This window comes from Pangasianodon hypophthalmus, chromosome 3, assembly GCF_027358585.1.
Source record: "Pangasianodon hypophthalmus isolate fPanHyp1 chromosome 3, fPanHyp1.pri, whole genome shotgun sequence".
Classification (NCBI taxonomy): Eukaryota; Metazoa; Chordata; class Actinopteri; order Siluriformes; family Pangasiidae; genus Pangasianodon; species Pangasianodon hypophthalmus.
This window is the reverse complement of record NC_069712.1, coordinates 29,602,105-29,618,762: the sequence shown is the minus strand read 5'-3', so window position 1 is coordinate 29,618,762 and position 16,658 is coordinate 29,602,105. Positions and strand designations below refer to the sequence as shown.

Sequence of the window (16,658 nt, the reverse complement as noted above, 5' to 3'; positions counted from 1 at the left end):
TTGCAATGACCAGCAGTATGAATTAATAATGGAAGGGTGCAGGATCACTTTCCGAAAAACCATTTAAGCTGCTATCGTGTTACTACAGGCTGTGCATTTAGCTGGCTGAGTCAATAAGGCAGAAATGCTATAGGATAGACAGAATCAGCTCCTGCCCTGGAGCTATACATGCACAATGTGGTCCGGGTCCTCCAAATGACCTTACACATCTCTCTCTTTTACAAAACACTCAGATCATTTTACTCACAAAAAAAAAAAAAAAAAAATTTAGCTCTCCACAGCAATGTTCCTCTAGATCAGGATCAGAGCTTGCAAAAACACCCTTTTGGCCTTGCAGTGGCATTGGTGGCATTGTGAGAATGTGATTAAATTAAACAGGCTAAGAGCTTCAGGTAAAGTTCACGTCAAACATCAGAATGAGGAAAAAATCTCATCTCTGTGACTTTAACCGTGGCATGGTCAGGGGCACTGGTTTGAGTATTTCATAAACTGCTGATATCCTGGGAATTTCACCCACAAAAGTCTCTAGAGTTTACACAGAATGGTGCGAAAAACAAAAAACATCCTGTGAATGGAGAATATATATATATATATTATATATATATATATATATATATATATAGCCTATAACAAATTATTTGAAATAATTTGAAAACTCCATCTGAAACCATGGCGTAGGTATAAGTGAACTGAGAAACCTTTTTTTTTTTTTTTAATTTTCTTAAAACAAACCAGATCTAACGTAATCATCAGTTTGTGAAAGAAGGTGAGCTAGCTTTTTCGGGTGTCGCTACAAGACTCAGGAGCAGCTTACTTGCTCAAAGTCGAAATTCAAAATGTATTTTTATCTATTAGCATATTGCAATACCTGATGTGGGATTACAGATTGGTCAATAATGCTTAATAATGCTAAATAAAAACAATTTACGTTCATCTGTCACATGCCACATCGTTTTACTCTTGAATTCTCATTGATGTGTGAAAGTTTAAAGGATAAAAATGCTTCAATCATGAGTATTTTTACAATAAAAACACAGACTACTCAATCAGGATAATAGATCTTGTAAATGATATCTTCTAATAAAGAAAAAATACAATTGTTTTAATTCTGATTTCCACCAAGAAACCACTTTGGTCAACCCAAGAGTGTGTAAGGTGGCTGCTCGCAGCAATTGTGTTACAAAGTAGGATTCATAGTTACTACCTAGCAACAAAGCTCACAGACTAATTAATGTCGAACAAGCGGCTGTGGATCTTTTATTATATTCATACAAAACCTTCCACATCTGAACAATCACAATCCAGAATTAGAGATGGATCTATAGCGGGTATTGGTCCGATCCTATGTTTGTTTAGTCATACACTTAAAAAAAATAAATAAATAAATTTTAAAAAATGCTTCGAAGCCAACATCCGATACTATCACGTTGTGTGACGTACACAAACTAACAGATCTGATCATATTTCAGGATTAATGATACCAATGAAAGCAAAGCAGACTGCAAGAGGAGCTACTGCAGAATCTTCCTACAATACAAGTAACTGGTGAAAACCGGATTATGGCATTTAAACAGTATCTATAATACTGTTTAAAGACTGCGCAGGTGAGTGACCCGAGCATGCAAAGCAGTATCAACGAGCGTGGTCATTCAAATGAGCGTAATGTACCATGAATAGGGTATCAGTCTCTCCTTGTGAGTCAAGGTGCAATTTACGGCACTCATTTTTCAGATCCGTACTCTACAAAGAGTTCATTGCTTAGAAGCACATGGCAGCAAGCAACATAAACAGAGCTAAATAAAAATGCTCCATGATGTCTCAGATTGATCACTACTAAGTAGGTTACTCATTTCGCTATCAATACACATTTCCTTATATTCAGCTTGATGCATTCCTGTCCAGAATAAGCATTCACTACACTCCCTTCCCAAAATCAATATGAAGCTGCAAGTACTCCTTAGAGATAAAACTACAGCTTCTCTGCAGAGGCCCAGCTCTTCCTCTGATGTCCACCAGTACAAGTGCAGTTCAACATCTCTTGGGGTGCAAGTGAGGTAAAAACACATTTCTTCCAAAGGATCTTACAAGCACACAAGCAGCAGATTTTCAGCACAGGTTCACCTCAATAAGCTCCATGGCTGCAATAGTAATGCATTTTTCTCTGCCAGAGCTTCAGTCTAAACAGCCGTTGATGACTTTTACTGAAGACAAGCAGGAAGTCCGGAGACATCTGAAGCCAAAAAGCCACACACCTCCTTAAGATCCATGATCAAATTCACCAGTGTGTCATCTGAACACGTGCTTCAGAGGAAGAGATAAGACTCAATATCACAATAACACACACTCTTGGATTTTGAATATTCAAGATATTGAATATTTGCTTTCTTTCTTTGTTTTAGTTTTTTTTTCCCAAAATTCTAAAATTATCTGCTTATTTCCAGGTTTAAATGAAAAAAAAAATCAATGTGGTCTCAGACTTTTAGCGCCCGCTCTACATGAAGTGAGATACCGAGCGATTTAAAGATAATGTGCAAATTAGCTGTTGATGTCACTTGTTATAGTCAGGTATGTCCTGTAAAGTGAACCCTGCAGCATATGTTAGAGTGTATAAGGGGAAGACGGAGGTGGAAGTGCTAGACGGCAGCTGTTGTTTATGAGACTTCCAGCCTGGGGTCTGAAATCTGGTAAATGGTACCAGAGCATCGCAGCCAGAACACCCAAACACTGTGACAGCCTGTCATAATGTCTGGATGTTCTGGCTATGAAGCTCCCTGTATCATTTACCAGATTCATGAGTGTGAACAGTGAGTGGGCAGGATGGGAGGGACCCCTAATGACACTGCTAGTCCATCTGCACACTCTCCTATTGGAGATGTCCTGCAGTGAAGGGAGATATGTCCTTGTGCTTTTCTTGGCTATCGTGATCACACGCTATAGCGATAAATAAAGAACATGACTTCTCTATTGCAATATCTCCACTGCTTGCACATGTTCCTGTTCTGTATCTATTTCAGAGACTGTTCACTTGTTTTATGTAACACTAATCACCCCCTAATAATTTATTTATCATATTAAATTATTTAGTATGTAACATTTTAAGAAGCTACACTTTCATTTATTCATTTGTTCATTCGTTTATGTATTTATTGGAGGGAGCACGGGTGTCAGCCATTTTGATTCTTCGCTGTTCTGTATGGACTACAACTCTTTCAATCCAATCTTCAGAGCGATGGTAAACAATCAGCCTTGATAAAGGATTGGATAAATCCTCAATCAAACTCATTCTCTGTAAAGCAGCCATTTACTACAAAGGCTCACACCCCAAATTGGATTGTCCCATCAGTTAGACATGGCGAGCAAGAAAGGAGGAGAGAAAGAACAGGATACAAAATTGCCTTCTTAAACGGTTCCCTCTAGACTTTTTTAATTCTAATGCTTCAGGGTGATTTTATTGGCCGATCCATGTGTCAATCATTCTGCCATCATTCATCCATAAGTCCTGCAATTCTGCAGGGAACAATCCAGAAACTGTATCAAAACATTTCCCAGTTTTTTAAAGTGTAAATTATATCAAAGACTGAAACAAATTGCCACAGCTGTTACATGAACACGTTACACATTTCATTCATCAAGTCCAATTGAGGATTAAACAGCAAACCACAAAATGAAATTACATGCAAAATGGCATTTAACTGAAATCTCAACCATCCAAAATAAAGAACTTTAAACTGTAACGTCCTTGAAATATTAGAGACCTTAAACTGTAATGGTCTTCAAATATTAGAAGACTGAACAGCAATAAGAAATGGCTGGAGGACTAACGTAGAATCAGTTTGCAGAATTTCAGCACTCGCTTTGGGATGCAACACACACCCATGCACAGCCGTCACATCCAGGACTTACAGTACACTCCATCTCCTTCTTAATATTCTATATCAAACCATATAAAACAAGTGGGTCACCTCATTCCTCGCCTGACCATAACACAATAAACACGTCATGTGTATACATAATAGTGTATTTAGTGCATGCCCTTGTGTAATCTTGTACACATCAGAGCCAGATCTCCTTGGCGACACATTTGCAGTCCGTGCCAGATCCTGAAAGAGGGTCAGTATGGCCTGGTTCCAAATGCAGTTCACACTCTTCCCCTACTCTCTTCCTGTATCCAAGTGCATGGGCACAGAGATATGCTTATTAGCCTTGTGTGTGTGGATTTTCTATCTCTTGTTCCCTAAGGACTGTCAACAAAAAATCTTAATTATACACTAGTGCACTTTTGAAACGATTTAAAAATCATAATAGTGGATTATGGAAATTGAAGAAAGTCTTAACATTCTTGGATAAGAAGTGCATAATAGCTCTTTATGCCGCCTTCTTATCACTAATCTATCACTAATCACAATTAGAGACACACATGCATGTGCATAAACCTCTGAATTACAGCATGTAAATAGCTCCATTTTGCCAGAGCAGTCAATATTACCTTGTTATATCATGTCTGTTCCTCTTCTAGCTAGCGCTTGATGAATGAATGCTAGGGTTGCTTTAATCAAATGCTCAGCCTTGCATTGCATGAATTTTAGCAACACTACTGAACCTGTAATATTAATAAACAACTCTGCCAGGGTTCTGAGATCCTGGCAATCCCAGGAATTAACAGTCAGAATTTGGCAGAAAAGTTCAGGAAAATCTGCATTACATGTCATATGCTGGCTCATTTCACCTCATCGCACCTGAAAGTAGTACAACCAAAGATGTGTCCCCAGGTTTACATTAAAATTTAACAAAGTGCTGCAGGCATTGTATCAGAGAAACCTTTTCTCAACTGTTTTTAAGACAGAATGCTTGTTAAAACCAGGCTCAAAGAAACACAGATTTCTTTCGTTCAATTTACTCTCTCGCTGTTACATTTTGGCTATCTATTGCAGGTGGAAACGACTTATTGATGAGACAGGACAAAAGAGAATGTTGAGTCCGGTTCGAGCTGACAGCAAGGCTATGGTAACTGAAACAATCACTCTTTACAACCATGTTGAGCAGAAAAGCATCTCAGAATGCGAAACGTCACGTTTTTTAAATAAATATTTACAAAAACAAATCAATAAAATGAACAAATTGGTAAGCAATTTAAAGCTAGAACTATATTAGAATAAAACAGCTAGAATACTGTAAATATCGTATATATAAATCTATAAAGCTATTGTAATATAGCTTGCATTAATCTGTTCATTACTTTATCAACAACTTGAGTAAGCTTATTATAATGGACCAGTTACAGGAAAGTGTTGGTAAGTCTTGCCACTCTATTACTGCAGTGGAAAGTTTAATATAAAAAAATAACAGACAGATGGAAGCTTCATATTAACATCCATTTTAATACCCTAAATTTCGTAATAATTGTTTAAAATACTGCTTTTTTGAATGAATGTTTCCATAAAGAGCCGTTAAAGTGCCGCCTCTCATTACATGACTATCATTCTAACAATGTGATTAGAACACATTAAAAAAGCAAGACTTCTGCACTGAACAAAATATCTAATTGCCCAGACATTTATCATACATTCAGTCTTAAAAATATAAACACTGATAACGAACTACTGAACCGTGAATGTTGTGTGCTCCAGGCCACGGGCGCTCTGATAGTGCATGTAATATTGTTATTATAGTTTTACATTCAGAGTGTTATTATTATTCTATGTAGCGAGTAAACCAGTCCCCAGAGGCAACGGAAAATTGGTGCTGTAATTTCCTCGCATTTTTGCAGGGAATATTTCCCCAGGTTCTGAGTAAAGCTTGCAGCTCTGAGAAACATTTTTAATTTACCTGCAAGTGGTTGGGACAAAAGATGTATGATAGAGAGAGGATAAGATTTTATCTGGCAATCTGGATTTGTGCCATATGGATGGGTCCTGCAAAAATGTAATAAATGAATGGATTTGCATGTGTGGGTGTGTGTAACTGAGGCAGATGGAGAAGGAGATAGGAAGAGAGAAAGATTAATAAAGTGAATATGAAAGTATACAAATTAATGGTGGTAGCTTTTCAATAATGGATGTTTTTTTTAACTGTCAGATGTGCTCTACCCAGCAGCCTTGGAAGTTTAGGTATACTTAAAAGCAAGTAAACAGTGGATCCTTGTTTCCTGTTCCTATCACTATTGATCAGGGGGTTTCAAACTTTTTGTCAGCTGAACCCCTTCAACCTACCTTATTTACTTTAAGACTTTACCCCCCGCCCCACTGAGGCTAACGTTTAAGTGAAACTTTTATAATAAATGGCAAAACTTGCTTGCAAGTTGCTTACAAACCAACTTTCCAGTTTGTGAAATATATTAACATAGGGTTTTTTTGTATTTTTATTACTAAAATAGAGCTGCAGAGTGATCAAGAGCCCAAACACTTCCTGACCCCACCTCTTATTGAGGGAGGAAGACCAGTAGCCACTGGAACCATCAGCACTTGCTTCCAAGGAGAAACACTAAATTTGTTGGCAATATGTCAAACCGTTGCTGAGATATTGCCTCACTTCCTGTTTTGGGTAGCCCTCCTAAATTGCAAACAAAATCAAAGCTGGCAAATTGCTAAATTTATGTGCCAGTGATCCTAATTTCATGATTGGGCAACATTTGTAGGAGAAGAAGTAAAAACAAAAAATCTGTTCTTTTCAAGTTTAATTTAATGTGCCATTGACATTTCTACCAGTCCCCCTGCAATGCCACCGTGAAGCCCCAGGGGATCTTGAACCCCCAGGAAACCCTGCTATAGATAAATAAAGCTAAACTCTACAGCTAGACTATAACGGCTAGACAATATTCCAAAAGAAAAACTGTTGTGACCATATTTCTTTTTTGGTCAAATTAGTTCTTCAGGAATGGATTTTTAACTCAATTGTGAGCATAAAATCTTTGTAGACTAAGGATGAAATGAACTCCAACGTACTTAACATAATCCATGATTTGACAAAACAAGAAGAAAACTCACACGGAAACCTGCTTATATCTCCACTTACTAAGATCAGCCCATGTTATATATATGCTAATAATCGTACACACGCTAGCAAGGACAGGCACCTCAATTGCATAAGAGGTTTCAAAGCCAGACACACCTTGTCTCTTCACTCTTACACTACCAGCCTTGGTGTGTGTGCTCAGCTCCACGTGTGACAAAAGCCCACACACACATACACATCCTTCACTTCCGCTGTTAAGTAGCAGATAGTACTTGTGTGCTATCAAATGTAACCAAACCAAACTAAAAATGGGCCATTTGCAGAGACTAAATCAGTGAAATTAATGTGTTTGTTTTTTGGTTTATTTTGCTTTCGTATTGTACTTCCTCCTTGTTAGGGTCAAGGCGGATCTGGAGCCTATCCCAGGAACACCTGATGCAAGGCGGGAATACACCCTGGATAGGACTTAAACAGGGAATGTTATTTTCAACTTAAACAGGGAATGTGTCATTTTAATGTACATTATGCATGTTTTTTTAGGTTTGTGAGGAATTCCTTCAGGAAATTAGGCAAAAAAATTGCTTTTTTCTCCTAAACTGTGGTGTTAGATGTGGTATAAAACAGTAGTCTCTAAAAGATAGATGAAATGCATGTATGAAAAAAATGGCAATTCACTCTTTTTTTTTTTAAATTAATCATTTTTGGTATGCTCTTATAGCAAAAGTTCTTTCTGTGGTTCTTTTTCACAGCCTTTTGCAAGCTACACATTTTGGAAGAAGATTTCACATTGTGTTGGATGGTGGTTGTTTTTTATCCTTGAAAAAAGGCAGGATATAAACCTGTGAGCATCCAGTCACCATGGTAGAGGCATTTTTCTCAGCTGTGTGTGTTTCATACAGCATGATGCTAAAAAAATCGGGAAGAAAGCTAGCACACACAGTCTGACTGTCTAACCCAATCTTTCTAGCCTGCATGAAGTTACTGGAGGCTTTTTCATTCTCCGTTTATTCTTTCGACATTCTCTCTTTATTCAGTACAGCAAGAGAACAACAGTTTCCTTGAGTCTCCCTCAGATCATTTCTGCTCTAAATCTTTCTGTAGTAAACACACACTAGAAGTATCTCCCAGCCAAGACATACACACACATACAGACATTTTTATAATAAATGCAGTTGCTCAAATACAAGAATAATGCAAATTTAATTGCCATATCTATGTTTTCATGATTTATGAATGACTTTACACGCCTGTTAGGAATGAAAAATTAACCCCCTCTCTCAGTCCACTCCCATTTTTCTAAGCTTCTTAAGTGGAAACCCATGCAACACTGTAATACAATTTCATGTGTGTGTTGTAACAGGTTCAGCAATGAGCTGAGCATGTGTATGTGTATGTTGAAGTGAGCAGACCACAAAGAAAGCTGAGCAGAAAATGGCAAGTGAGCTGGAAAACTACAACTCAATCTCTTCAGAAAGGTTTATGTTACTGTTTATGTTGCTACCATACCAAGGGCATGAACACAAATAAAAAGCTGGATCTGCTATGTTCTCTTAGTGGCATACTGCCAAGATTGTAACATTGGTGCCGAAACCCAGGTGCTGCTCAGAGAACAAACTAACATGGCCCAGGGAACACAAGCCCTGTCATCCCCATTTCAAGGTCCCTGCTCACACCGGCTACACGGAAGAAGCAGCCACTAAAGCCTGTGGCCCTGTTACTTGGAAGGGGATTCACAACGCAGGTTCCAGCATGCCACCGGAACACACTCACTCCATCACCCGAGCAAAATCTCTAACAGTCCTATTATTCATTCTCTTTCTTCTCTTGACTCTCTCCCCCAATGTGGTCCCCAGAAAGCTTGAATATGGTACACGCAGGTTTTTTGGGACTGCAAAGTGGAGAGTGGACTGCCCCCCAGTGGGCACAACCATCCCCCAATCCAAAAGCCACATACAGAGTATCAGTCAGAACTCAAGGGGGTATACATCAAGTTGTACACAGGCTGGGATCCACCAAACCCTGATTCAAGATGAGGTATTGGAAAGTGAATATAGGGCCCTAGATCATAAAGCAAACCTTTCCTAACCAGCAACTTGTCAGGATCCACCCAGTCCAAATCCCCAGTTTGGTCAGTGAGGAGCAGACTTAGGACTGGGTGGATCCTGACAAGTAGGGCAATGTAAGGTGTTCACAGCTTTGGCCTGGGGCATCACATAACTATGGCTATGTGTGAGCTTGCAACAGGGTGGCAGGACCTCTGCCTTTGCTGTACTCTCTCCCACTCTCTCCTCAAGCCCCACGCTGACCTCTATCTTGAGCAGCTATGCAGTGATACTTTGGAGAACACTGTCAACCAGGTTGTTGTGATTGATGGTGAATATGTAAGGTCTTTGACCCTTATGTGCATGTGTGTACCTGTGGCCGTGGATGTCCCTTAACCAGGCACTGTAGCACAAGCGTGTCACCTTCACGGATGGTGTAGATCCTCTCACTGATGTTATCCTCCTTCACCACACACGCCTGGCCAGAGTGAACAATCTGTGCGTTCGCAGGAGCTGAGAGAGAGAAGGCGCAAGATTAGAAAGACTGTTAGCACAAAAGCACACCTGTTTAACTTATAAGTGTTTTCAAAGGTCTAACTGGTCCATTAAAACTGTTACCAGAAGTAAACCAAATGATAATGCCATCCAAAATTAAGATATGTCCTTCGTTCTGTAGTGTGAAACTGTACCATTACACACGTAAAGTGCAAAGATGGTGATATAAAGTTCTCATAGATAAACTTCAGAAATTAGTTGCTGCCTTCCTCATACATAGCTGACTCTTCACTAATTTGTATGCTACTCTCAAGGCTAACAGAGATCAGTGACCCTGTTTAAGACTCTGTTGTTTGTTTCGCACATTTGAAGTATAAGGATTATATTAGGATGATCATACACATTAAAATTGTAAACACATTTAAGGAAGTACAAGATGTTATACAAGTGTAATTATCTCCATGCCACATTTGGCAACCAAAATCTCTCCTAATACACGACACCAAAATGCACATAGGCTCCACAACCATAGCTCGTATCTGCAATTAGATCCCATTTAGTGTCTGGAAGAAAAACCTTAATCGTGGTTTCATCTTATCCTGTCATATACGATTTCTCATTAAATGTGTATGGAGACATTACAAAGCAAAATAAAGCTTAGAAAGAAATAGCAGAGATTGTTAGGTAGGTGGCTTGCTTTGCTAAGCTGCCAATGAAGCTAATACAAACCCCAGCATGTAACAAACAAATCAAACAGCCAATTTTCACCTTGATTAGTGCGTTATTTAATTTGTGCTCAGCTAGTTTAGGCTAATACTATACAAGTGACTTGTTATTTGCAGGCTAGGATTACAGATAGACCTGTATGGGAAGTAAAACTTCAAAAAATTAAGGTCAAACTATTTGAAATAAACCTTAGAAAAGAACCAGGGGAAAATTATTTCACTTCAGAACTTTCTGGGTCTAAAACAAGGCAGTGTTTCTTATTCTCGACAGTAAATTGGAGGGTGGTCTGATTACATGGCACTAATTAATTACAGCCATTACTAGCAAAATGAGGCCTGCGTTACTGCTAACGCTTTATTGATGACTGGCAGAGTACAATGGATTTTTCTCACTTACTCAAAATCCTGAACTCAGCAGTTATACAGAAATTCCTTCAGCTCTACCTGCATGTTCTACTCAAACATGGAAATAAAGCAGCTGAACACTGTTTTAATAAACCGCTTGCAATTTTTTTTAGTAGAGTGACCTCCTGTGTACAAATTCCAGTAATATATTCTGTTATTTTCTTGCAAAAGTATCTTTTCATATGCATGCATGACTTTTTATACCTTTGGACATGAGTAATATTAAATGTCCAATGCATTTAATATTAACCTGAAACCGCAATTAGAGCCAAACTGTTTTGTGCTACCGCAAACCATATTGTGCTGTACCGAAGGTTGCTTATTAAAAATTCTGCGATCAGTAGCTGTAGGGTTGATCCTGGCCTTTCTGTCAGTTTATACCTTCTTCTGGTTCCAAAGTTCATCTCTGCTGTTACTGGGTTAATAGGTTTTAGGAAGAAACTTTTACCCAGGAACTGTAAGGTACCAACAGAGTTGCAAACTCTCAGTGGTCAGATAAGGTTTTTCAGTGAATACAGCATACCGCATATGTGAAGAGAATTCTTGACTTTTTGTGTGTGTGTGTGTGTGTGTGTGTGTGTGTGTGTGTGTGTGTGTGCGCGCGCGTGTCTCAGGGGCAAGGACTATTATAGCTTAGCAGTAGCAGTATGCACTGTTATAAGGTCAGACTCTTCAAGTGTGTTCGAGGTGTGAATCCACAGCGTGTGTGGATTAAAGTGAGTGTATAATGAATAGCTGATTCTCTGTAGCTTTAATATAAAAAATATTAAATAATAATCAGACCTACAGGTGTAACCTGAAACCTTGACTAGTGCCAAACTATTCTGTGCTATTGAAAACAATATTATGGCATTAAAAACAGATTTTCTCAGTGTGCTGACAGGCACAAGGGGCTTTAAGACCCTTGTATAAGACAAAAGGGATGCTGCTTCTATCTCACATCATAAGCATTTATGAGTTTTTTTTCTCAATGCGCAAAATGCTAGGCGGAGATTATTGCGATAAACCAGTTATTCCTATTTATCAAGGCTGACAATAATTACTGAGGTTGTGTTTTTAATTACTGACTGCATCTACATGGACCATTTAACATGAACGATACTGAGACTGCAAAAATGATGAGATTAAGTTTATGCAAATGAGAAGTGAAGCAATGTGGCTGTTACTAATTGGAGTGAACCAGCATTAAACCTGACAGCAATTTTTCACCTTGTAACACTTAAAATGCTCTGGGCTGGTCGCTAGGTGGGGCTCCTATCGAATCGACATAGCTAGCTACAAATCATAGCCTATATAGAACCACTAATGTCTCCACAAATCAGATTCTTTCCTGACTAAAAACAAGATGAAAAAATAATTCTGAAAGGAAACTCTTTGGATCCGTGTAGCGCAGCACTGTATAATATTGTTGGAATGAGGTGAAAATGTTTGCTCTTTGTGTTCAGTGCTATTATCAAAAGCAGCAGCGCCATTCAATGTGGGTGCATCAAACATTTTAAGCCAGTAAAGCAAATGCTTGACTGGAAACAAAAAACTGCACATTACCGTCCTTTGAGTTTGCCCCACTGGATTGCTTGCTAAACTCAAACTAAGAATTGTGTTGGATTTTTGAACAAATATGACAACCATTTTTAAGGTAGCTAAGCCATCAAGACATTAACAGGAACCCAGGGCTGCATGGATTTGGATGGGAAAACAAAGTTGAGACTCCCCTCTGTCTCACTCAGCCTATAAAGAAAGAGAGACGTCATGCTCTAGTGATCGTCTGTGTGTGGTGGAGTTGCACAGTATCTCATCTTTTCACTCAACTCTCCATTACCACAACCACAGAATTCAGCAAACTAAGGCTAGTCCTGGACAACTCTTACCTCTCTGGCCGTGACTTCCTAAAAGGCTTGCGTCTCAAAAAGTGCACGGACATGAACACTAACACTGTCTACGACGACTGAATCTCTCATAGGAGAACTAGCACATGTCCATTTTGCATGGTTTCCTTGTAAATTTGTACGTTGGGCCTTTTCGACCTAAAAGCACAAAATAACAAGACGGAAAACAGGATGGAATCAAAGCAAATAGATTAATTTTGCACACAAATGTGATTTACTAAGCCTGAAAGTCACTAGATAGCTGACTGCAAGTGGAAATTAATACAACCAACGGACAAGTATTAAATTTGCTAGATCAAATTTCTGTCAATTAAAGACAAAATAAAATCATTTATTAAGTTTAATACTGAGAAAGCAAAATAATTAGAAAGTTTCTCACAATTATGACTTTTTAATGCCGTGGTAAATATGGTTTCATAGTTGTTTCACATTCGCACTTCTGATGCCAACAGCAACGGTGAAAAGGTTTTCATTCACATTTCCCGTATTAACATAATGCACACTCATATTTACACATTTTTGTTTTATATTCATATTGTAGTTTGGACAGTTTTTGGACATGACCTCTGATGGGCTTTTAGTTTCATTTTACTCCTCTGGGAGTCTTTTGGAGATTTCACTGTGGCTCTCGAGAACAAATAGCACATGCAAAAATAACGCAGTTAAATATTGTTTTTTCTTACTACTTCATAAATCACCCACAACACACCCACTAACTGTGCACAGAATTTGATTTCTCACACAAATCAGTATTCTTTATTTGGGATTTTAGTAAATCAGAGCTGTTGTCTTTCTGTCTCTGTTCAGTTCCATCCAAACTGTAGCCATAGTACACTCATTCACTTATATATACATCTCAAGCACTGAATATGAACTTTCCTCCCTCCCTCATAAATGTTAAGAGATAATTAATTACCATTATTATAGCAAAAAAGCCAGAATTTATTTTTTCAGTTTTTCATAAAACATAATTCGAAATCATTTGAAAAGATAACCTAATACCGTAAATCTCATATCCATAGCTGAGAAGGGAAAAGGATGTATGTAAAAGAAGACAGTTCATAATGAGATTTTTAATACTGATATTTGGTAACAAAATGGCTTTAATACTGTTATTCATAAAAATTAATATGTACCTTAATAATATAATATAATATAATCATCCCCAGTCTTCAACCTCTTATTTCAGTCTCACAGCTCAATGAGTCTTGTATTTATTATGAGTAGAGTGTGAATGAGCAATGTACGCCCTGTGCGTGTGTGTGTGTGTGTGTGTGTGTGTGTGTGTGTCTCCGTCCTTAGGGCAGCTTGTGCCTCATTTGCATGATGAATAATGACTATTTCCCAGTGTGTTACAACTCCAGCCAGCAGTGAACACCCTCCATCTCGCTCTCTCTCTCACACACACTCTTCACTCATCCTCTCTGTTCACCCAGCCATCTATCTAAGTCTGAAAATAAACACAGTTAGCTCTCTCTCTTTGCAAGTTATCACAGCCAGTCCAGTCACAGATCAGCAGAGTGAAACAGGGACGTCAGGGAGGAGCGAAAGAAGAGAAATAAAATGGAGAATAAAGCAGAAAGCTTTAAACTTTAAACTGAAATTGATGCGACACACTGGGAAGTTTGCCGATATAAACATTCGAGAGAAAGCAAAATAGACAAACCAACTTTTACTTGCATTTTTAATCAGACGTTCTGTATAAAAACAAGCGAATGAAACTACAGAAAGTGACCTGGATCATCAGACATCCTATTTTCTTGTTTGCTGTTCTAGGAAAACCCATCGGATGTAAGTGAATTCTGTCAAACAGCCAAAATAGATGAAATATCGGGATTTAACCAAACTTGATTTTTTTGGGGGGGTCAGCTATAAGAAACCATAAATATACAGTATTTCAACATGGAAAAAAACATGGAAATATTTTTATTACCTTCTAAACTAGGCTTTATGCAAAGATCATGCTAGGTAGCTAAGGAGCCAGTTTAAGAAACTGTACGGATAAAGGCAGTTTTCACGACCATATTTATTATTTTATATTTTATTTATGGCACATTATGTATGTCTACACTCCAATATCCACCCAGAATGCTCCACCTGCACCTGGCTCCTCTGGGGATCACTGCGCTCTGGGTCGTACCTTTTTCACCATTTTTCTGGAGCATCCTGCCGTCCTCTTTCCTTGCTTTATCTCTCTCTCCTCTATCTGTCTCCCATTTCCCTGACCTCCTTGGTGCCTTGGCATAAATCATGAAGTAAACTAGTGAGGAGCCAAATGACTGTTTCACTTCATAGGATAAACTTAGCCCATGTTGAAAGCCACAGAAAGAGAGAAAGGCAGAGATTGATTTCTACGAAGACCAGGATAATCATGAAAATCAAATCAGAATACGGCCATTTGGCCCTTGACACCCAGCTTTTCAGATTAGTTTTGGCGAGTTTAAGGGTTTAATCAAGTGTTTTAAGTCAGTATCATTTGCAGGACCCAAAAAAGTCACATGGGCAGGCTTTTTTTTTTACTTTTATGCGGACATTAGTGGGCATACAGATATGAAACTCACAGGACAAAGAAAGGCCACAGTGATTAATATGGGAGTGTACTGGAGTTTTGTTCATGCAGTGTTGTATGACGCATTTCCTACATTTCTCATCTCAAGGACCTATTATTTTCATTCATTCATCTTCAGTAAATGCTTTATTTTTTTTAGGGTTGCTGTGGTTTAAATTACTAATTTGTTTATATTTTGGGAAATAGAACCAACTGAGTTGATTAGAAAAGCAGGTACAAACAAAACTACTAACTGTGGACAGGGCAGGGTTTCTGCTTTCTGTTGCAGCAGGTGGGATTGGTCAGAATTCCTCTGGGAAAGGGTGGGATAGGTCAAACTTACTACTTGTGCAGGGTGGATTGGTCAGAATTCTTTCAGAGAGGGCAAGATTGGTTAGACATTCTGCAGACACAATGAACATTGGACAGAATTCCTTTGGGAGAGGGTAGGAATGGTAAAACGTTCCGCAGGAGTGAGCAGGATTGGTCAGAATTCCTTAAGGAAAGGGTGGGATTAGTCAAACTTTCTTACAGGAGTTGGTGCAATTGGCCAGATTTCCTTTGGGAAAGGGTGTGATAGGTCAAACTTACTACTTGTGCAGGGTGGATTGATCAAAATTCTTTCAGAGAGGGCAAGATTGGTCAGACTTTCTGCAGACGTGATCAGGATTGGTCAGAATTCTTTCAGAGAGGGAAGGATTGGTCAGACATTCTGCAGACTCGATCGGGATTGGTCAGAATTCTTTCAGAGAGGGCAGGATTGGTCAGACATTCTGCAGACTCGATCGGGATTGGTCAGAATTCTTTCAGAGAGGGCAGGATTGGTCAGACATTCTGCAGACTCGATCAGGATTGGTCAGAATCCCTTTGGGAGAGGGTAGGAATGGTAAAACTTTCTGCAGGAGTGAGCAGTATTGGTCTGAATTCCTTCAGGAAAGGGTGGGATTGGTCAGACTTTCTGCAGAAGCAGGCAGGATGGGTCAGAGTTCCCTCAGGAGCGCCCCCGAGTGGCACAACAGAATAGTGTTCACCTATAATCCAGAGATCAGGAGTTTGCCACAGCCATCCACGGCCAGAAGTCCAAGGGAGCAAAACTGGCCATGCTTTCTGGGTGGAATGGGTAGCATACACTCTCTCCCCTGTCAATTGTAGTCACACTAGCCAAATATTGGCTTCTGTGAGCTCATGCATGAGGAAGGGGACGGAGAGAGCTTTCCTCTGAATGCGGTATGCCACCCGGTGACACAGCATGAACAGCAGTTCCAAAAGATGTTGGCTGACTTCACGTGTCTTGGAGGATAGCCTTCACCCTCCCTGGTTGGTAGCTGTTGTATGATAGGGGACACCTGATTGGTGGGTGGGAATTGGCCAAGACTAAAGTATGGAGAAAATCAAAGGTAAAAATAAATAAATAAATATTAACAAAAAAAATATTTTTTCTGGAGGGGGTGGGACTGGACAAACGTTTTACAGGAGCAGGTGGGAGTGGGACAGTCGCATGCAGACCTCTAATTTGGACTGCCAAAATTACAGTAATGACACTTTCATCTGTTGAACATAAACTTTGCCCTCCAAAGACAACTGAATTGAATATACTGAATGTGTT

The 16,658-nt window shown here is 39.0% G+C and overlaps 1 protein-coding gene across 1 annotated transcript in view; it reads right to left on the bottom strand.

Moving 5' to 3' along the window:
* LOC113542066 (MAM domain-containing glycosylphosphatidylinositol anchor protein 1) overlaps window positions 1-16,658 on the bottom strand; it is a 192,474-nt gene that overhangs the window by 135,311 nt on the left and 40,505 nt on the right. The window contains exon 3 of the mRNA XM_026939340.3: window positions 9,367-9,506. Coding sequence (XP_026795141.1) covers window positions 9,367-9,506 — 140 coding nt within the window. The remainder of the gene's footprint in view (window positions 1-9,366; window positions 9,507-16,658) is intronic.